Raw genomic sequence first — 22,246 nt, 5'->3', positions numbered from 1 at the left:
TGATAGTGTGTCAGCACCCTGGGGCAAGGGATGTGATTTAGAATATAATCATCTTCCACGGGAGACATTCTCCACAGGTCAGTCTTGGTTGGTTTCTACTCACTTCGTGGGCTACCTGCCATATAACTGTTTTTAGGAAAGAGACAGAGTCAAACAGCAGAACATCCCAGGGTTCCTAAAGACCTGTCTGTAGCTGGGCTGTATAATGGTCATCTGTGAAGATGTTTTTAAATGCAAATTTCTAAGCCAGACTCCCAAAGTTTATGACTTAGTAGATCAGGGCCTGAAGAATCTGCATGCATTAAGAACTTTTCTTAAGTGGTGTGAACACGCAGACAGACATGCAAGCTATTGTGCTTAAGTCACTTCAGCAAGACCTTTATTTTTCATTTGGTGAATGAACATGTTGATTTGAGATTCTGAGGTTTGTTTCTGCTAGAGTCTTGAATTACATGCATTAGGAAGGCACATTCCCCACAGTCCGGGCACGCTCCTGCCCTCCTTGGGGTGAGCCCTCATGCTTTCAGAAGAGTTCGAGGTGTAGGGAGAGTCTTGTCACAGGGGCAAGGGCCGGCAGGGACGCTTGAGAGCATTGAGGCCTGGCTATGCCGACCCGTCCATGCCTTGGATGGCTGGGATGGGCTCTCGTAGCTGCCGGGGCTACAGTGGCACCACCTTGCCTTCTGTAGCCAGTAGTTTCTAAGAGGGCATAGGATATGTATGCAGGATACCGCTGGCAGAGGAGAAGGCGGATCGGCCAGGCCTGCCTCTTGGGTAGCAATGCTCGCCCTTCACCAGCCTGCACCACGTTGAATGATAGCCGCCCCCCAAGGGGACATCTGGTCAGGGCACAGTCTCATCTTCTCAATCTTTCACCCATTCCTTTCTCTCACTTTCTTTCTAATGACGTGTCTCCTTTCTCCCCAACTTTCTAGGCCTTCATTTTCCCTCCATACCCTCGCTGGCTAGCCTTCCCCAGGCACCACTGCCCTCAGCTCCACCCAGCTTCCTGCCCTTCAGCTCCACTGGCCCTCCCCTCCTTGGCTGCTGTGAGACACCTGTGGTCTCCTTGGCACAGGCTCAGCAGGAACTGCAGATGCTGCAGAAACAGTTGGGAGAAAGTGAGCACTTACTGCTGCATTTGTGTGCTTGGCAACTGCAGCCTCGCCCTGTGTGGCTCTGCATGGCTTTGGCTTTGAGAGTGGAGTCTTAGAAAACAGCATAGGGCATGGGCTTCACCAGCGGATGGCTGAGGGACGGCTCTGCCTGCTTGTTTTGGAGATGTGTTTACTGTTATCTTTCTGGTGCGTGTGTCTCATTGGTTCCTCAGGCCCTAGACCTGGTCCTGTCGCCCTGCTGACAGTGTGGGGCCCCACCAAGTATGCTGGAGCCTGGTGATGTTTGTCGGGGCACGAGAGACAGCTTGTGTGCCGTGCCTATGCAAGACACAGCAGCCATGAAGAAGATGGCCACTTTCAGGGGGACCCTTTCCATGCCTATTATATTCTACTGCTGTGAAATGCTTTTAATCAAGTTCAGATCCTGACACCATCAGGTTGAGGGCAAAAAAGGTAGTAATGGAGGGATTCAGAAGAAGTGACAAAGCCCATCTTCCTATTGCACAAGGTTCATTTCTACCCCTGGACAGGTGACAGGTGGGCGGCCAGAACCCGAAGCACAGGCTGTGACATCTGATTGTGACTTCTGCTTTCTGACTCCCAGAGATAATTGATCTTATCAGTTAGAGACTGTGTATAGTATCTTTTTGGAAAGACTTTGATACATGTATGGGCTGGATGCCGCATCACAAAAAATTTTGTGTGCGATCACTTATAGCTTAAAAAAATAAGAAAAACCTTCACGTGAGGAATTTGCCTTCTAGTAATGCTTTTTAAAAAAACTAGAAATCACACTGAAGTTTCCTTAAAACCACATTATGTGCCTGTAAAAAAACAAACAAACAAAACACCTCAGGTGAGCCAGACATTGATGGTAAGGGTCACCAGGCACAGCGTCCAGTGACCTAAGACCACAGCCAAGAATACATATATCTGAACCCCCAAATGTCGTTTACACTTGCTTATTTCTTTTGTCAACCCTGAAAATGAATTCACTGTCTACTGTGTCTCAGTTTGATTCCCAGAACCAACTAGATAAGATCATTTTTAGGAGGGTTCGTACATCTCCCTTTATACAGCCAGTGAAGTCTCAAAGATTGCCCCCTGCTTATTACAGCTTTGCACAGGTGTAGCACTCTAGGCTTACCCAGCAACATGCGCCTGGGCTTTCTTGAGCTTACCTGAGCCCCACATGACTTGTGTGATAGGAAGAACCAGAGCAGGGAACTAGGTGAAGCTCGGGGAAGTCAAGGTGCTTGTTTAAGGTTACTCGTAAGTGGTTGAGATGGGCTTGAGTCCTTGTCTTCTGCTCCTAGTCCCATATTTCCAGTATAACTTCTCTGCCTACGATGGTTTTGAAGTTTATTTATTTGTTCTGATAGAGACAGGGGGGGCAGAGAGAGGAGAGAGAGAATCCCAAGCAGGCTCCGCACTGTCAACGCAGAGCCCGACGCAGAGCTCGAACCCACAAACCGTGAGATCATGACCTGAGCTGAAGTCAAGAGTCAGAAGCTTAACCAACTGAGCCACCCAGGCGCCCCATAGGATGGTTTTGTTACCGTCCCACTCAGAGCATGTGGCTGAGCTAAACTTAAATTCTCGAAGCCCCTTGTGGCCATCTTTTCTTTTTCTCTTCAGAGATCCATGGAAAGTTCTGATGTCTCTGACTTAGAACTTGTTATTTTAGCAGTTCTGAAACCAACAATTGATGAATAACAAACTTGTCTCATGTCAAAGTGGCAAGAGTGTTCCCACGCTTACTTTTCTTTTCCTTTGCCTTTCCATATTTGTCAGTTTGTCTTTGTCCAAAAGGAAAGATAGGAGACATCTGTGCATGAAAAAGGGTCTGCTGTTACAGGTTGAAGTCATGTCTCATCTGAACCATTTACCAGAGTTTGGTGAGGAAGCTTCCCCACCAGCTTTGGTGAGGAAGACTGTAGCCCTTTCTTTTTTGTCCTGATGCACAGTCCTCTCTGATGGACCACAACTTACCAGTGTTCCTTGTTTGCCTTAAACTGAGCTTCCATGTGGACAGTGGTGCATGGCGGCTTCGCAGGTCACTATGGGGCAAAAATCTCCTTGTGCTAGAACCTGTCTGGTGTCTTTGCATGGTTTAGGGCATGTGCTCTGTGTTGTGTGGCCAGAGGAAACTGAAACATGAGAATACTGATCACTGGTACTCATAGACTTGGAACCTTCCATGACCTTGGTTAAAAAGAAGCTGTCAACACTGTCTCTCTCTGTCCCAAAAATAAATAAACGTTGAAAAAAAAAATTAAAAAAAAAAAAAAAAGAAGCTGTCAACAACCCCTGATTTCCCCTTTTGCCTTGTGTTGGGCTGGGGCGGAAAGAGGGTGAAAGAGGTAGGAAACCACATCTTTACTGCATCCCAAGTAAGATTTAGATGCTGATATGTTCATCCCCCTCTTTAACTCCCAGTGATCCTCAGGAACATGTGGTATTTTGCAAATCGGGGAAGGAGAGACCCCTGACAGTACTTCCCAAAATTTGCTGCCCTTTAGAATCACCTGCGATGATTTTAAAACATCCAGTGCCCAGGCTGTACCGGTTAAGGCAAAAATCTCCGGGAGGTCTAGGCCTCAGGATATATTTGTTTACATTTCCCAGGTGACTCTAGTGTGTAGTCAAATTTGAGAACCAGTTACAAATGGAGATAAAAATTGACAAGTGCCAGTTGCATTAACCCCTCAGCGGAGTTTGGCTTGGTTGGAGGGAAAGAGGTTGGTTCCTCTTTGCTTGGGTGGAGCTACCTTCTTACTCTGCTGCCCATGCTGATAAACCCTGAAAGAAAGCAGCCTTCTAGACATGAATACCCTAAAACTACAGCCCTACCCACCTCTCTCTGTTTCTCCCACAGGCTGGGCTTCCTTTTACATAGAAGCAGAGATGATTAGGTGCAGGGGCAGGCCCATGATTTCCTAAGATCTAGGAAAGCATCAGCCTATGAAATGGAAGGTCCTACATCCCCCCGTGGAAGCTAGCATTGAGCACACCCATGAGCAGGAATGTGCCATATGCCCTGTCTTTGGGACTGAGTTCTGCTGGAACTTCCCTGGACTCTGTCATGAGGAATTACAGTAGAAGCCAGGAGTGGGGCCCCTGGACTTTTCCTTTGTGTACACTGGTGACTTTCGGATACTTTATCCATCCTCTCTGCCTCTTGGTGTCTCAAGCCAGCAAATACATGGGGTGGAAGGTATAGCCTCTAGAATATGGTCTTCATCTGACTGGTATTCTGCAACAGACTGGGATCTCCGACACCACACGTGTCCCCTTTAGTGTCCATTCTTAACAATCCCACACTTCCTTGCTGGTCCTGCCCTTCCCATACTCTGTTCCTCACTCATGTTTCTTTCTGCCCAGGCATCAGCACCGTCCATCCTGCTTCCCCAGCTGTGCTGCCGAGCAACCATGTAGAGGCCAGCTCCTCCCGCTACCTCAACCCTGCCCAGCCCCACTCACCTCTGAGAGGCAGTACAGAACTGGGCAGAATCCTGTCCCCTGGCTACCTTGGCAGCAGCAGCCAGTGGGATGTGATGAGGCCTCAGAAAGGGAGCGTGGCAGGTGACCTGTCCTCGGGCTCATCCGTGTGCCAGCTGAACTCCAAACCCACAGGTAAACACAAAGCTGAGCAGGTCGGCCTATGAAATGAACTCTCATTTAGAGTCTACTGCTCTCTTACCTGGGCCAGGGGCATTTTTTATTTCTCCTCTAGTCCCTGGCTCACAGAGTTGGGAGGAAATGAAAGGGCCCTCTCAGCTCAGCCCCACATTAGGTGAGCTCAAGCCCCGCTCTGGGCTCTGTACTCTCTCTCCCTCTCTCTCTTCCTCTCTCTCCTCCTCTGTCTGCACCTTGTGGGATTCTTTCTGCCCCTCAGTCACCTGCACACTCTCTAAATAAATAAGTGAATGAATGAATGGATTTTTTTAAAGGTCTCAGTGCTGAACCTTTCTTTCTTTCTTTTCTTTTTTTTTTTTTTTTTTTTTTTTTTGGTGTGTGTGTATTTATTTTTGAGAGAGACAGAGTGCAAGCTGGGGAGGGGCAGAGAGAGAGGGAGACACAGAATCCGAAGCAGGCTCTAGGCTCTGAGCTGTTAGCACAGAGCCTGATGCAGGGCTTGAACTCACAAACTGCGAGATCATGACCTGAGTTGAAGTCGGGCACTTAACCGACTGAGCCACCCAGGTGCCCCTCTTTCTTTCTTTTTTTAATGTTCATTCATTTTTGAGAGAGAGAACGTGAGCAGGGGAGGGGCAAAGAGAGAGGAAGACACAGAATCTGAGGCAGGCTGCAGGCTCCGAGCTGCCAGCACAGAGCCCCATGCAGGGCTTGAACCCACGAACCATGGGATCATGACCTGAGCCCAAGTCGGTCGCTTAACCAACTGAGCCACCCAGATGCCCCAGTGTTGGGCCTTTCTAAGTGCATCCCTTCAGCCCCTGTGCCATGCCAGGGACTGGGAGAGTCAGGGACACACTTGTGCTGTCATGTTCAGGTCATTAACCACACAGGATGAGTTTGTATCCATGTACTTTTACCTTAGGCTTTCTCTCTAAGGCTGGAAGAAGGGCTCAATGCCTTGTTAAAGAATGTTCAGTCGAGAATCAGGAAAAGGAACGGTCTCAGGGTGGAGTGAGGCCCTCCCTATCACATTCAGGAGAGAAACTCACACTCAGGAGGTCACCACACTTTTCTTGATGCTTCCATTTTCTTTTTTTAAATATTTATTTATTTTGAGAGAGAGAGAGCAAGCAGGGGAGGGGCAGGGGCTGAGGGAGACAGAATCCCAAGCAGGCTCTGTGCTGACAGCCCTGCCCCCCTGCAACGTGGGGCTTGAACTCATGACCATGAGATCATGACCTGAGCCGATATCAAGAGTCAGATGCTAAACTGACTGAGCCACCCAGGTGCCCCTTCAGCTGGTTTTCTAAACCATGTGGAACTCCCTTATACTTACCAGTTACACTGATCACTTGATCACTTGAAACTTCCTCACACTTACCCCCGTGTGGAGGAGGCCCATGGGGCATGCTTAGGGCCACACTGTCCTGGGTATGAAAGCCGGTTTCCTGTTTAAGCAAAGTCACTGTGCTCCTGAGTGCCCCTGCGAGAGAGAATGCAGTTGGCGGAAGGATGGGGCTGTTCAGGGATCCTGCAGAGAGGCCCCTGGCCAAGCCCCTCCCCGACCTGGGTGCCACTAGTGACCAACGTTCTCCATCTCCCACTTCTTTCCTGTCCTGGTGGGACGGCTGCAGGGGCTGACCTGCTTGAGGAACATCTTGGTGAGATCCGGAACCTGCGCCAGCGCCTGGAAGAGTCCATCTGCATCAACGACCGCCTGCGGGAGCAGTTGGAGCACAGGCTTAGCTGTGCGGCCCGCGGGAACGGTAGGTGAGGCCCCGAGCCCAGCCGCCCAGCTCTGGTCGCAATTGGGGAGCTTCTGAAGGGAGGGCCCTGAGGCTGAGCCTCACACTTTCAAAGCACCGTGCTGGGCTTCAACTCCACTTGTTCTTTCCAGATGGTCCAGCAAGGCAGGTGGGCCAGATACTATTATCCTCCCTTTGTAGATAGACCCGAGCTAAGAGAGAACTTTCCTCATGGCAGCACTAACAAATTGTGTCCACAGAGTGTCCTACTTTTTCTCGTCCCATCCTTAATCTGCTCCCAGAACTGCCTGCTGACCTCTCTGTGTCTTGTCTCTGCCAGTGGTAGAGCCAAGTCAGCGGGGGATGCCCCCAGACACTTAGCACAGTGGCCTTTCTCCCCACAGTCTCCTCCCAGGCTCTTGTCACTTGGAGGCCGTTCCTTCCACACACTCTTGTCCTGCCCACAGCACAGCAGCAGCCATTTAGGGGCAAGAGCTTCCTGAACAACCGCAGCCAGGTCACGTGGTGACTGAAAGGAGGCGCACCGAAACCAGGCATTTGGCCCATCAGACGTTGGGTCCAGGCCTCGAGTCCCCAGGCATTCCTGCTGGGTTGGGACAGTATTTCTGGAGATACAGAACGGGTAACTTCTGAACGCATCTGTCACCCAAGTGTGTAACTTGTCTGCTTATACTTTCCGGGACAGGATCCACCTCTAATTTCTACAGTCCCAGCCTGGAACCCACACCTCAGCTCTACAACGAGAACAGAGTCCTTAAGGAAGAAAACCGGAGCCTTCAGGCTCAGCTGAGTCATGTTTCCAGAGGTAGGTGGTAAAAGCCACCAACCGTGCTCATTCCCACGTCCCTTTCCTCCCTGGCCATACCAATCACCAACTGGAGAAGCCAAGAGAAGAAGGTAGACATCACTGCTAATCAGATCCACCAACCCAGTCCCATGGCTATTCTCAGTCTAGGAAGGGCTACTTCCTGAGAGATCCCAGCCGTGGGCCCTCACACTCCTAGGCTCCAGAGACACATAGAGCTCTCACAGAGCTCTCGGATCTCCACCACCTCTGTGCAACCCATAAATACTCAGTCAATCAGTAGTTATGAAATGGATACCAGTTAGGCCTCTTCTACCTGTCCAGACCTTTCTGCAGCCCTGGGTGTCCCTCCCGGTACTGATCTGCCATGCTATCTCCTCACCACCTCCCCGCACGCACACACTTAGGGTTTCTCTCTGGTTAGTAATCCTCAGGACTCAGTGTCTGGAAGCACCAGCAAAATGTTGTTCAGAGCTTTCCCAACACTATTCAGTGGGCATCCAAGGGGGTCATTTCCTCTGTAACTTGGGGGGGAGGTGGAGCTGACCTTAGTCTTAATTGACTTGATCAAATCAATATGTTATTGATAACAAATTATGTTTATTTGCAAATATTTATTTAAAAGCCATACAAGACTAATCGTTTCGGAAAGGATTAAGCCCAGAATGAAAGAATGCTTGTAGAACGGGAAGACACATCAAGTGATATTTCTAAATTTGCCTCTTCAGAGCGGGAAGATGTGAGGGGAAAGGTCATAGATGGGGCAGGAACAAGACTTCACAGATAAGAGAGGAGGCACAACTACCAAGCCACCTTCACATGCTGGGACAGGCTAGCACAGACCTCACAGCGGGGAAGACGCTAAGATGTGAGCAAGTATAGTCTGCCAGGCCTGGGGACGTCCCCCAAGAGGACTGACAGAACCTGCAGCCTGATGCTGAGTCTGTGCCAACAGTCCCTGAGAAATCCTGCAGATCAGAGAGATACCACAAGCCCAGAAGAGACCAGATGTCCCCATTTTCACATTGATGAATATAATAGATTCTAAAAACCATAGACAAGGAATCTTGATGCTGATCTTAGGCAAAATTCAAGAATGGGTTATAGTGCGGAGGGCATGGGAACTTAGGAAATAGCGTTAGAAACAGGAGCATTTTGTCTAAGAACAAGGGAGACCTTATGGAATGAGAAGATCAAGGGCATTGCAGGGCGGGGGCTCCACGTTCCCCAGGGTGCGTGGATGTGGTGAGCCGATGCCCTCTGTCTCCCTGGGCAGCTGCGGCACACGCTGGCCTCCCTGTTGCCTGGGTGCTGCGTGTAGGGATAGATGAACTTGGGCTCGCCTTCCCGCTGACTTCTGGCCCCATGGTGTACAGAGCGCTCCCAGGAGACGGAGTGCCTGAGGGAGGCCCTGCTGTCCTCTCGGTCCCGGCTTCAAGAGCTGGAGGTGGAGCTGGAGCACCAAAAGGGGGAACGGCAGCAGCTTTTGGAAGACTTAAAAGAGAAGCAGCAGGAGATCTTGCGTTTCCAGGAGGAACGACTCTCCCTCCAAGAGAAAGACTCCAGGTAAGAGGGAGCCCAGTGATACAGAAGGTGGCCCCGTTTTCCAATGTAGAAGAAAGGATATTGGCAAGACAGGCACTGGTGCCTTTTGGAACCCTCAGTTTCCCCTCTGCTCTTCCTGATTTATGGGTGACCCTGAGCAGAGGGAAGGACTTCTCTGGGAATGCCTTTTTCACTCCAAAGTTGGGAGAGTAAAATCCTGTTTTAGAAAGCTCATCAGCATATCAGATCCTGGAGAAAGAATGTTCTCATCCTTCCAGTTAGTTGAAGGGTATTAGTTTTACCATAATGTAGGAAGCATCTGCACTAGCCATCATGCTGGGGGCCCCATAACTGCCCGTCACCGTGGAAAGAGCACCAGTGGGGGGCAGTGACAATACCCAGCTTGTGTGTCTGCTCCTCACCAATGGGACTTCAAGCAAAGCTACTTCACCTCTCAGAGCCTCTGTTTCCACATCTGTAAAGTGAAGTGATGGTCTTCATGACACTGGGGTTGATATCTAGGGCTAAAACACTCTGATGCAGAGGCTGGCTGGCAACTCAGTGGGCCCTCTCGTCTCTCCCCTGTAGGCTGCAGCACAAGCTGGCCCTCTTGCAGCAACAGTGCGAAGAGAAACAGCAGCTCTCTCAGTCCCTCCAGTCAGAGCTACAGATCTACGAGGCACTTTATGGCAACTCCAAGAAGGGGCTGAAAGGTATGTGTCCATCTACTCCCCCAACCCCACAAGCTTCCTGCCCTTGCTCAGAACCCCAGTGAGGTCTTCACCCTGGGAGTTGCAGAGCTCTGGAAAGCTACTGGGTTCTGCCTCAGAAACTCCCAGCCAGGCCGGGGTGCCTAGTAAGAAGAGAGGGCATTTCTCATGCACAAAGTCCAGAGGTCGGTAACATGAACAAGATCCAGCAGAGACATCCTTAAAAGTAGGCCACAAGAGTCGAACTCTACCCACCTAGATGGCCAGAGAAAAATTGATCGAAGTCCAGATTATATACTGATTTTTTTTTAATTCAAAGAACTGTCCTAATGGCACTATCATGTGAGGTCTTGAATACCGTGAATAATACATACTAACCACCCATGCAGTCAGTACAGGGGGCACCTGCTCCCACCCTGACCCATTCCCCAGGGAGAAGATTAAAAGATGCAAAAAAACATTTATAGAAATACCACTAGTAGGACCTGAACTTCAAGCCTGGATTTAAATTTTAAACTGTTTTATTGAGGAATTTTGCCACCTGCTAAAATACTAATCTATTGCTTAAGAATCTTTTTCTATTTCCCCATTGCTCTTCAAATGGGACAGGGTATTCTAAACATCAAGTTAAGGGACACCTGGGTGGCTCAGTTGGTTAAGCGTCTGACTTCGGCTCAGGTCATGATCTCACGGTTTGTGAGTTCGAGCCCTACGTCAGGCTCTGTGCTAACAGCTCAGAGCCTGGAGACTGCTTCAAATTCTATGCCTCCCTCTCTCTGCCCCTCCCCCACTTGTGCTCTGTCTCTCTCTGAAAAATAAATAAAATTTAAAAAAAAATTTAAACATCAAGTTAATAAATCCAACCAGGCTGGAACAGAGGACTAATGTCCATATGATGAAATTTGGAAAAGATTAAAAAAAAAATGAACCTGAGACTGATTAAAAATATCAGTGGTAGAAGTTCAGGATGGGGAAGCCTGGCTCTTTAGCCATTCATGAGCTTGAAGATAGGGAGTTAGGTAGAAACCCATCTAGACAAGGAACTCATAGGTCAAGGTTGCTAACAAAAGCCAACTCAACCTGAGACCACAGTATTGTACTGTGGTACTGTACTGTAAGAGTACTGTAGGAGTACATAAGAGTCAATATGGAGACACCATGTCAGAAATAGTGCTAAATTATGGGGTGCCATCTGGGAATGCAAGCTGGTGCAGCCACTCTAGAAAACAGTATGGAGGTTCCTCAAAAAACTAAAAACAGAACTACTCTACGACCCAACAATTGCACTACTAGGCATTTATCCATGGGATACAGGTGTGCTGTTTCGAAGGGACACATGCACCCCCATGTTTAGAGCAGCACTATCAACAATAGCCAAAGTATGGAAAGAGCCCAAATGTCCACCGATGGATGGATAGATAAAGAAGATGTGGTGTGTGTATATATATATATATATATATATATATATATATATATATATATGTATATATATATGTATATATATGTATATATATGTATATATATGTATATATACATACATACACAATGGAGTATTACTCAGCAATCAAAAAGAACGAAATCTTGCCATGTGCAACTGTGTGGATGGAACTGGAGGGTATTATGCTAAGTGAAATTAGTCAGAGAAAGACAAAAATCATATGACTTCACTCATGAGGACTTTAAGAAACAAAACAGATGAACATAAGGGAAGGGAAACAAAAATAATATAAAAACAGGGAGGGGGGCAAAACAGAAGAAACTCATAAATACGGAGAACAAACTGAGGGTTACTGGAGGGGTTGTGGGAGGGGGCATGGGCTAAATGGGTAAGGGGCACTTAAGGAATCTACTCCTGAAATCATTGTGGCACTATATGCTAACTAATTTGGATGTAAATTTTAAAAAATAAAATTAAAAATTTAATAAATAAATAATGAGGTGCCATCTTGTAAAAGGGACATTGACAAACCAGGGAGCACAGTGAAGACAGGGGCCACCATACCAAGGGACCAGAAATCTCAAACTGGTTGAAGAAACAAAACAATCTTAGGCCTGAAGAGATCACAAGGAGATGAAAACTGGCTTTAAATATTTGAAGAACTATCAGATGAAAAAGAGCTGATGTGTTTGGTGTCCCTTCAGAGGGCTTAACAAGGGTCAAAGGGTCAAAGGCAGTGGAATTTGGACTTACATAATTATGTGTTCCTTACCCCTAGAGCCTTCCGGTGATGGAATTGCTAGTTTGTGAAGGAATAAGCTTCCCAAGAAAGGGATGATTTGTCAAGGATCCTATAGAAGCAGCTCTTGCTTTGGATGGAATGTTGGCTTTCTAAGCCTTTCAATTCTAAATTTTTTCCTGTTTAAAAAATTTCTTAAGCAATATGAAATTTTCAATATTCAGCCAAATCTGAATTTTCATCAAACCTGATTGGATTTCCTAGTTTGTTGATGAGAAGGTGAACCAGCACTTGTAGACATATCAGGGGCACTGCAGGCTGAGAGAATACCTTGTGTGCACCCATGGGAGCATTGGGTCCAACCTGCCTATGGAGAGCTTTGTATCAGGGAGTGTGAGAAGTCAGGTCAGTTGATGCGAGAGCTGCCGGTATATAGAAGACCTACAGGGTAGAGTGGAAGTTTACATCCTATGTAGCAGGTGATAGAAAATGAGGCAAGCAAAATAGGTAGGTAGTGGATGGGAACAGAACTCTTAGATGGTAGGACTGATGGGACACACTGGAGTCGGGAGACAGTAGAATCAGGGAAACCTCCTGAATGGGCGCAGCGATTGTCTGGGTACATAACTGATGAGAGTCTGATCTAAGGTGCTGTGGGGAAGATAAAGAGGAATGGATAGATGGATGACATTTTTTAAAAAGAAGCAAAACTTTGTGAGAATTAGGATTTAGGGAAAGAAAGACAGGAAGGAGCTTCATGGAACTTCAGAGTTAGTATCTGGAAACCACTCCATCCTGACCCCATCCAGTTACATGCCTTTTTCCCTTTTTGTGGGTGTTTTAGGAGTCATTTCAAAGCCACTACTACTAAGGCCCCATAAGTTCTTATCCTTAATTCTGCAATCCAATGAGGGCTGTGAATTGAACTCTTTCTCATTTACTCATTTGGTCATGAAATGTCTGAACTGACCAAAAGGGTATTCATAGCCTTTACTTATCCCACTCAGTGAGAATATTCACCTAGCTCATTGCAGAAATAGGAATGTGTTTGACTAAGGCCCGTGACCCATGCAACTGGGTGCGTGTGCTATATGATATATGGTATATGAATCCTACTGCCTTCCTAAACACCAAAACGAATTCTACTTTTTGAAATATATTTGGATTCAAAGTTTCAGATAAGAGATTGTGGTGTTATAGAATATTTCTCAGCTCTCTTCATCCCCAGTATGAAGAAACAGACTATGCGTGGTAAACGGAGGTTGAAAAACACATGGAGAAGCCGAACAGTTCAGTGAATTGTGACTGAATCTCTAGTCCAGTGTTGACGCCCTATCTTGGAAGACCCTGCCTCTCTGGCCTGCAGGGCTAGAGTCACTATCAAGGTGAAAAACCAGGCTTGACCTCATCTGCCCATCAGAGGCTCTGTAGATGTACATGGGGCATGGGCCACATGAGCCTTGGGGAGATCCCAGTGCGTGGTATTCTAGCGTGTGCCAGGCCCCACAGAGGAAGAGTGGCAGCTCCCTCACAGATATGTTGCCTGGGACCCTGAGCAGAAAGGAACGTCCCAGACTAGCGTTCTGACAAACGCTTGGAAATGCTTGGATCGGTGCCACCAGACCCCTCCTCTCTCTTCTCTCAGCTTCCACCTGGGATGCCTGTCACCAGGTCCCTATGAACAGTGACCTGAGCCACCTGGTGGCAGAGATCCGAGCTTTGCGAGGGCAGCTGGAGCAGAGCATCCAGGTGAATAACTGTCTGCGGCTGCAGCTGGAACACCAGCTGGATGGCGGGGGGAGCACAGCCCGCCTCAGTCCTTCTGCCAACCAGGAGGACTCTGGAAACAAGCAGCCACTCTTCCAAGGTAGGAAGGAAAAAGGGACCAGGAGGCGGGCAGCTGGTGGGGCCAGTCGCCAGGATGTCTGTGGTGGAAGGGACCATCTTACCACTTCCACGCCCCTTAGGATCAGGGTGAAATCGGAGGTGGTTCGATCTATAGCCTTGGGTGAGGGCATGGGATTTAGGCTCACACCTGGCTCAGATTCCCAAGTTTGCCACATATAGGTTGCTTGCCTTAGGCAAAGTGTTTTAAGTCCCCAGGTACTTAAGCCTTAGTTTCCTCATCTTCAGGATGAGGATGATGGTCATATATAAATTGTATGATCATTTGGAGCATTAAATGAAATAACTTACAAGTGCCTGGCGGAGTAAGAATCAGTCAACAGATGACATCGATTCCTTGTATCTGTGGAGTGCTTTAAAATTTACCATGAGTTTTCGAACAATTTTTCAAATAATTTCATCCGAGGTAGGGGCGGCCTTACTCTCTGTATTTCACGCGGAGAAACTCCGGCATTGAGACATTAACTGGCACACTAAGGTTGGTAGGAGCGGAGGCCGACGTAGGATTCAAACCAGATGTTTTGATTTCCAGCCTCTGTCCTTCCTCCTCACTACATATACTCCGTCTTGGTATCGTTGGCCTTCCCAGATCCCTAGCCTGGTTTCCCATTCCCTAGTTTTAGAGGAATTCAGGGTGTGGAAAACGTTCCTGTCCCTGAGGCAGTCCTGGCTGTGGGAAGGTGGTTGTCATCCGCCTCTCCTGTCCGCCATGTCTGCCCTACCAGATACATCTCACCAGCTGTCTCCCTCTTCTCAATGCCCTTCATACATCTCTCTTCCCCCAGCTTCAATCTGAGTGTTAATACTGCCCCTCCCCATCTGAACACATTATTTTATCTTCCTCTTCTTTCTTTCCTTGTGACACACCACTTAATTCATCATCTCCTCTCCCCTCCATGGTGTATTTTCAATTGTATTCTTATAGGAGCCATTTCTGCTCAGGATTATCTAAAGCTGAGCTTTCAAACTTTCATGCCTGCTCTTCCTGGGGCATGTTAATCCTCATTCCCCTGCCCCCCACCCTGGTCCTGCTAGATTTTCATTGATTAGACAATGACCTCATCTGTCAAATGAAGGTGATGCTTCCAAGATCACGTGTGGCGACTGTTAATTATGTCGACCACAAGCACTGTGCACGGCTCATAGAAACAGCTCGGCTACAGTAGGTGGCTGTCTGGCTCCAGTCAGGCTGTCACGATGCTTGTAGTGTTCAGTTATATCTCCCCCTCTGCCCTCCTACTGGGCTTTCCCCTCTCACTGTGTCCCCACAACACCAGCCTGGATGCAGTGCCACTGGCTCAGCCACTGCTCCTGCTCCTCACCCATCACAGAGGCCTGAGCTGGAGAGCAGGCTCTAAGCCTGAGCAGGATTGTGCCTGTCTTCTCTATGATATCTTCTAGTTTCTCCACCGCAGGATTGCTGCCTGGTCTCCGGGAGGGCATCTCTAACCCATCATGACTTCTGTCTCTCCTCTTCTCATCCTACTACACTGTTCCCAGCACTGATGCATCAGAATGGGGGTTGGAATGCTGAGTTTAATCACCCACAACTCCATTCATTCTTTGATTCAGTATTTTTTAACACATATGCTACATATATATATATATATATATACACATATACATACATGTATATATATATATACACATATATGTGTGTATATATATATATATACATATGCCTAGTTATGTGTAGTTACAAGACATTGTATTAGACATTGCATACAAAGTTATATGCAAAACACAGGTTAGAAAAATGTACCTAAGAACTTTTCAAACCAGAAGTTGCTTCTCATGGAACACGCTTCCATGAAAAGAACACGTTCTTGTTCCAAACTAAGGGATTTGTTTGCTGTTACTTACGATCATGGTCTGTGGGTGATGATTGTGTAAGCGGCGAGCCTCGCTGCCTTAGATCTCCACTGGCGAAGACCAGGCTGTGTGTGTGCTTGTTGAGCGGTGCGTTCCAGGGTCCCTGAGAACTGTTCTTGTCTTCACACCCTAGATCCAGTTGCTTCCCCTCCAGTCCGAGATGTTGGCATGAATTCTCCAGCTCTCGTGTTCCCTAGCTCTTCTCCTGCTGCTCCTGGCTCGGAGACTGCCATCTTCAATAGGACAAATGGTAAATATGGCAGCTGAAGGATTCAGGGACTGATGATGGAAAATTTTATTAATGCAAGTAACCTTTGGTTGCTAATGGACACATTATCTGATTACAGAGATTTTTCTCCCTGGGTCCCAAGGTCTTTAGCCCTACTCATTGCACCTTCTGTGGCCACCTTTTTTTTTTTTTTAATTTTTTTAATGTTTATTTTTGAGAGAGAGAGAGAGTGTGAGCAGGTGAGGGGCAGAGAGAGAGGGAGACACAGAATCTGAAGCAGGCTCCAGGCTCCAAGCTGTCAGCACAGAGCCTGATGAGGGGCTTGAACTCACAAACTGTGAGATCATGACCTAAGCGAAGTCAGGCACTTAATCAACTGAGCCACCCAGGTGCCCCTGTGGCCACCTTTCTTGTCATAATTCTTCCCCCTGTGGTTTTCCTATTGCTCTGTTGTGCCTCATTGCACTGTGATCCCTCCTCTCTTGAAAGTGCTTTCTGTGTCCAGCTTAAACGTTTTTTATATGTCTTTTTAACCAGAAATTAAAATCTTTTTTATTAAAATCATATTTTCCCTGAATATTCATTTGTCAATGAGGATAAAATTGGCCCCATGGCAGTTTTATCATTATGAGATAATGTAAGAAAGATTATAAAAATACAGAGCTCAGAAATCTATGGACTTCACACCTTGCTTGTACTTTCCCAGAGTGCCTTTCCTGTTCTGGCCTCTTTCACACTATTTGATGACTCTTCTAGAGGGAAGTGGCCTGAGGATATGCTCCTCACTGTGGATTCTATGTTGTTGTGGTTTTGTTTTTCAGAGCTGGGTTTGGACGCTTCTCCAGTAATGAAGAACCCCGCCAAGCTAGAGGGTGAAGCTACTGATGGTTCCTTTGCCAATAAGCATGGCCGCCACGTAATTGGCCACATTGATGACTATAGTGCCCTAAGACAGCAGATTGGGGAGGGCACACTGCTGGTCAAAAAGATAGCAGCATTTGTAAGATCAGCCTGCACCTTCCCTGGCCTTGAAGCTCAGGGCACAGAGGTAATCACGTTGTAGGTCTTAGGTGCTCCTCCTTCTGATTTTCGCCCCTTCTTCCATGCTGTACACGCCCCACAGCTGAGGACACATCTACTTACACCCAGCCAAGCCTTTTTTCTCCATCCCCTATTTTTGCTATAAACTCTGCTCTGACCAATGTTTCCTCTCAGAACCACAGAAATGCCTGTGCAACATTACCATCCTCATCTGTAGAGTATTTGCTGGGTGTTGGCATACATGGGGTGCTGTCCTGAGCACCCTTTGGTCGCTTGGTATCTGGTCCAGTCATGCTGGCACATGGCCATCCATGGGCAGAGTAAAATCATTTAATCAGATGGCTGGAAATTCCAGATTTGCATCTAGATGGGCCGCATGTTGTGGAAGGGGCGAGAAGCCGGGCAGCCATGGGATTTCTCCCTACAGACTGAGCAGGGGAGGGAAGCAGGCAGGAGCCATCTCACAGTGCCTCCTGGTTTGGGGAACAGGCACCAGCTCCTGTGCTGTCCGAGTCACAGGAGATGCAGGGACATGGGGGGCAGCCCGGTCCACAGGAGGCTCCGCCCCAGAGAGGGAGCCACACATCCGTGTAAATAAGTACAACAGCGGGTCTGGGCTCAGTGTCAGAAGCCGTCCTCTGAGTTGTGAGGGCATGAACACAGAAGGGGCCACTGTGCCAGGCAAGGAAAGTCACATGGTCCTAGAGGAACCACTAGGGGGAACACAGATCCTCTGGGGGATAGAGGATGGTGTTCCAGGTAAAGGGACTGGCACCTCAGTCCTTGGAGCTACAATTGCTTCCCAGTTGAAGTGGAAAGTGTGATTTAGGGTTTTGCCCAGTGGTGCCAGTGCAAAAATCAAGGACCTTAGACTTGAAAGCTCGGATCAGGACTAGAAGCTTACAGAGAGTATGAGGGAAGCCGGACTCTGATGATCCTTGCAAGTTGGAGGTCACTGCTGAGGTGGAGACCCTGGGCTTCCAGGTTAGAAAATGGTTTCACAGGGTCAAGCAGGCCCATGTCTGTGCCTCACTCACAAAGGAAGCCTGAGCCCTGAGTGCTGGGGTGGGGAGGGATGGGAGAGAGTGATCGCTCGGCCCCAGTGATGTCCGCACCTGTCTCACCCACTCTCCCAGGTGCCAGGCAGCAAAGGCATCCATGAACTCGGGAGCAGCGCACAGGCCCTGCAGCACACACTGGAGGAGTCAGCCTCCCTCCTCACCATGTTCTGGCGAGCAGCCCTGCCAAGCCCCCCCAGCCCTGCACCGGCTGGCAACTCGGTGAGTGGCACATCCTTCCCTGCTTCTGCCCCAGATGTCACCCCTCTCCTCCGTCCCGCAGGTCCTGAAGGTCAGGAGCCAGACACTGAGTTGGGACAGAGGCTCCTCAGAGGAGTGTCCCCAAGGGAGACCTGTCATCTGTGCTGGCTGCATGCAGTACAGCTCTGATGACATCCCTTCTCCTTCCTCCCCCTGTGAAGACGGAAGAGGAGGCTGTGGAGAGGGCGCGCAGCAGAGCCCTGGTGGCCCATGAGTGTTCGCTTTCTTTCACTTTCTAAACTTGGCTGAGCTGAGAGTTTAGGGGCATGTGAAAGTGTCAACATTCGTGTCCCTGTGCCACCCCACAGAATATCACCATGAGAGGACCAGCCTCTAGAAGCCACCTACCACATCCCAACGCACAGCTTACCTCTGCATCCCTGGGCCAGGCCCCAGAGAGTCAGCCCTCCCCCCACCTCCGCCAGGTGCCCTCAGACCCGAGGCCTGGGATCTGCTTGCTGGGACCTTGGACAGGAAGGTTTCTCCATCTGCCCCCCACCCCGGGATTCTGAAGCCAGATTAATGTCACTGACACCTTAGGAGACCTAAGTATGCCAGCACCAAGGGAGGGGGTGTTTTGCCATCTTGAAGTTGGCACAAATATCTACAAAATCTCAGACTGTCTCAGGCCAGCCCTCTCTCTCTGGATGTCACATTCCCAACTAGCAAGTCATACTTGTGATGCCAGGGTACCAGACATGACATCAGCACCAAACGTGGGTTCTTTCTTGTTCAACCACCAGGACTTCTGGCACTGCCCGGAGTCAGGTTCTCTTCAGCAACAGGACTGGAGGCCTCCTCTGTGTGGGGCTCCCAGGTTTTCAGGGAGGCTTCCTAATCCTACCGTTCCAGACCACCCTAGGCGGGCCTCCGCTGGAGGGTTTTAGAGGCTTTCAGGGAGGGAACCCAGGCCAGAAATAATTGAGAAGATCATAGAATCCCAGTTTCGATTTTCAAGAGCCACAAAGCATAGGGTGCTTAGGCCTTCTGACCACTGACAGAGAGCCTGTTTCTCTTCCTCAGGGACAGTCCCTGAAAAGGGAACTTCTGGAACTGAGAACCAAACTGTCTGCACAGGAGAATCTCCTTCAGAGCACAGCTGAGCGTCTGAAGACCGCCAACCAGCAGAAGGAGACCATGGAGCGGTTCATCTTCAGCCAGTGTGAGTGCCCCCAAGCCGAGGGACAGGAGAGGAATTTGGGGTGGGGGGGCTTCCAGCCTACCCACTTGTGCTGCGGATAGACGGTGACCATACAGACTTGGGGAGGGGGCACACTGATGTGACATCCCCAAACCTCCCATGCCACCAGTGATTGTGGATGTGGAGGGAGGGGCACATGGGGACAGCAGGAGACCCTGAGCTGAGTGGCCAGAAGGATACGCTTCAGAACACACACCCAAGGCAGGTATGGGCCCAGCTGGTGATCCCTGCTTTGTTGGGCTGTTTTGTTGTTTCAGTGACCAGGACACATGACGTGTTGAAGAAGGCAAGGACAAATTTGGAGGTAAGGGGGACACTGACCAGTCAGAGCCACAGAGCCCAGCCCACACCCATCTCCATGTGTCTTCAGAGTCTGCAGGTGATCCCTGACCTGCTCTGACCTTCCAGATTTCCCATCCACTTGTAGGACTCAGGTCCTCAATAAGTGTCCTTCTAGCTCCCCTCCCAACCCCTCCACTGCCATCTCTGTTCCTTGTCACATTGTCACCCTCTTGTTTCCTCACCCCACTTCTTCCCTCCTGTAGGCCAAGTCAGGAGTCCGAGGAAAGCAAGTGAGTTGATTCTCAAGGTCAGAGGGGAGTCCGCCTCTGAATGAGCTTCTGGGAGAGGGTGCTGGGGCCCGTTCTGCTGTTTCCTGGAGCACTTTCCACCTCATGAAAAGTAAAGCCAAGATGCCATCTAATTGATTGAGTCCATCCCACCCCCTATTGCTCTGAGGACAGCAATTTGACTTTGATATATCTCATCCCAAAGAAAACCATTGGGTCCTATCCACCTAAAAGAGAATTTGATGATAAATAAAAATGGAACTTGAAGAGAAACATTTTATCTATATGGCAGACATTCTGTAGGTTTACTTAAAATACTAACACCTTCCCTAGCAAATATGCCCACCAAACACGTGAAGTGTAGGAAATGGCTTGTAAATCAGAAACTATACCTTTCACTTGGACCTCAAAGCTTTGCCAGAAGCAGTTGGGCCTATTCCTAGGAATGTTCCCTAACTATAACCTGAGAGAAAGCTGATCCCACAGTGTGAAAATGGGTCGGGCCATGATGTCACCCTCCTTTTTTTTTTTTCTTTTTTGGCTAATTCCCTTTCCTTTTTCTCTGATAATTCCTTTCTTTCCTGAGCCTCTTTAGAAGAACACTTACAAGATGGCCTCTGTAAAGCCTTATTCCTGTCCCAGCAAAGGTAACCCAACAGCCCCACATACCCACTTGGCTTCCCCCTGTATGGAAGTTTCCTCCACACTTCCGAGAGACAATGGAAAGGGCCCAGGGCTGGGTTCTAATCCTGGGATTGTCACCAACCAGCCCTGTGGCTTTGGCTGGCCCCTCAGTCTCTGTGAGTCCACCACCCTGCTTCTGTAGGAGGTGGCACTAGACTTAGGGGATCTCTAAGCTCCCAGCTGCCTTGCCCCTCCCTCTCCTCATTAAGTGCTAGACATGAACTTCACAGGGGACTTCCCTGCACCGTGTGCTATCCATCCTGCAACAGGCTATTTCTATACATGCATGTTTCATGCTAGGCGCTTCTATTCCTGGGAGGTCACAGAAGCCATCATTTTGCTCCAAGTGAACTGGGGAGTGAACTGGGTCCCAAAGAGGGAGTGTGGGATCCGGGCAGCGGCTCTGAGCAGGGCCATCACAACCCGAGGTGGTGGGAAGCTTTCCCTCTAACCCGGTGGCACCAGAGGTTCCTCAGGATGGCAGCCCTTCCCCTAGGCTGTCACTGAGCCCATGGCCCTGCCACCGCCCAGTGCTCACTGCAGCTCAGGGAGCCACCAGCAGGGCCTGACAATGGACTCACCCTGTTGCACTTTTGTCTCCAGGTGAAGTCCCTGAGGGCTCTGCCAGGCACCCCAGTCTTGTGACCCTTGCCTTCCAGGAGTCACGCAAGAAGAGGAGCCTGCAGAGATCCTTCAAGCATCAAGAAGGATGGGCTCACCCCCCCGTGGTGCAACTCCCACCTGCTGATGAGACCTGGGCCCACTCCTGCACACCTGTTGGAGGGTGCAGGAGGAGCCAGACGCGTGGCCCAGTGCAGGAGGGCGGAAGGTAGAGAGCCTGTCCTGCGGTTAAGGAGCACCATCAAGAGAACCACCAGCCAGGGTGCCCTGGGCCTAACCCTGAGCATAACAGGCACGGTTTGTACAGGGCCTTGTGACCCTGTTTCTAAACGCCACACTGGCCTGGGAACTCGCAACGGCCACTTCTCGCTTCAGTGCCCTTCCTCATGTGGTCACCCAGGGGAAACAGGACCCTGCTCCCTACGGATGGGATGCGTGGTCCCCACACGGGAGCTCCTCAGCAGTTCTAAAGCACGCGAGTGACAGCGGTGCCCTGAGGGACAGTGGGGCTCAGCCAGCACTACTCCCAGATGTACGCTTGCTCGGGGCCAGCTCAGCCCAGCCAGCGTGGGCTGGGTGTCCGTCTACACTGCAGCACCTGAGTGCTTTGAATCCACGTGGCGAAAGTGGTGGCTTCCCACGTGCAATGTCCCACTTAGCCTGGCGCCTCCTATTTCCGTTTATGGCCTCCAAAGCGTGGCGGTGACCGCGGCCTAGTTACGCTTGCCCCTTTTAACTAAGTCCTCTCTGGGGACCTGGGACTCGTGGCCAGACCAAGCCCATTGAGAGTCCTCTGTAAGACAACCCAGTGATCATACTTAAGTGGCACCTGAGAGGCCCCCAGTTGTGTGAAAGCCTCGTCTGTGTCTTCACAGTGCTTTAGAACGCGTGTCTGTGTGTATAAATGTATCATAGATATTTCTATCTGTCGCTATAGCGATATGTTTTGGGCAACATAACTGGTGGAAGAGTCTGTTAGAGGAAATGAAACACAGTCTTTTCGGTGGCTATGAAAGTAAAACGTGTATAAAGAAATCAAACA

The 22,246-nt window shown here is 49.2% G+C and overlaps 1 protein-coding gene across 14 annotated transcripts in view; it reads left to right on the top strand.

The window, feature by feature from the left end:
• Window positions 1-22,218, top strand: part of PDE4DIP (phosphodiesterase 4D interacting protein) — a 220,405-nt gene extending 198,187 nt beyond the window's left edge. For 3 of the 14 annotated variants that reach the window (XM_047869419.1, XM_047869420.1, XM_047869418.1), the window contains exons 35-48: window positions 4,503-4,754; window positions 6,395-6,526; window positions 7,212-7,331; window positions 8,708-8,897; window positions 9,465-9,589; window positions 13,409-13,630; window positions 15,674-15,790; window positions 16,591-16,817; window positions 17,947-18,090; window positions 19,153-19,291; window positions 19,588-19,634; window positions 19,876-19,902; window positions 20,495-20,546; window positions 21,187-22,217. In XM_047869419.1, the coding sequence (XP_047725375.1) occupies window positions 4,503-4,754; window positions 6,395-6,526; window positions 7,212-7,331; window positions 8,708-8,897; window positions 9,465-9,589; window positions 13,409-13,630; window positions 15,674-15,790; window positions 16,591-16,817; window positions 17,947-18,090; window positions 19,153-19,291; window positions 19,588-19,634; window positions 19,876-19,902; window positions 20,495-20,546; window positions 21,187-21,416 (2,024 nt within the window). In that variant the 3' untranslated portion in view covers window positions 21,417-22,217. Of the gene's footprint in view, window positions 1-935; window positions 1,122-4,502; window positions 4,755-6,394; window positions 6,527-7,211; window positions 7,332-8,707; window positions 8,898-9,464; window positions 9,590-13,408; window positions 13,631-15,673; window positions 15,791-16,590; window positions 16,818-17,946; window positions 18,091-19,152; window positions 19,292-19,587; window positions 19,635-19,875; window positions 19,903-20,494; window positions 20,547-21,186 lie in introns of all 14 variants that reach the window. The other 11 variants (XM_047869426.1, XM_047869421.1, XM_047869417.1 and 8 more) reach the window with 8 other exon arrangements.
• Window positions 22,219-22,246: the final 28 nt, after the last annotated feature.

This window comes from Prionailurus viverrinus, chromosome C1, assembly GCF_022837055.1.
Source record: "Prionailurus viverrinus isolate Anna chromosome C1, UM_Priviv_1.0, whole genome shotgun sequence".
Taxonomy (NCBI): domain Eukaryota; kingdom Metazoa; phylum Chordata; class Mammalia; order Carnivora; family Felidae; genus Prionailurus; species Prionailurus viverrinus.
The sequence above is the reverse complement of the archived record's forward strand: the minus strand, read 5'-3'. Positions and strand labels throughout refer to the sequence as shown.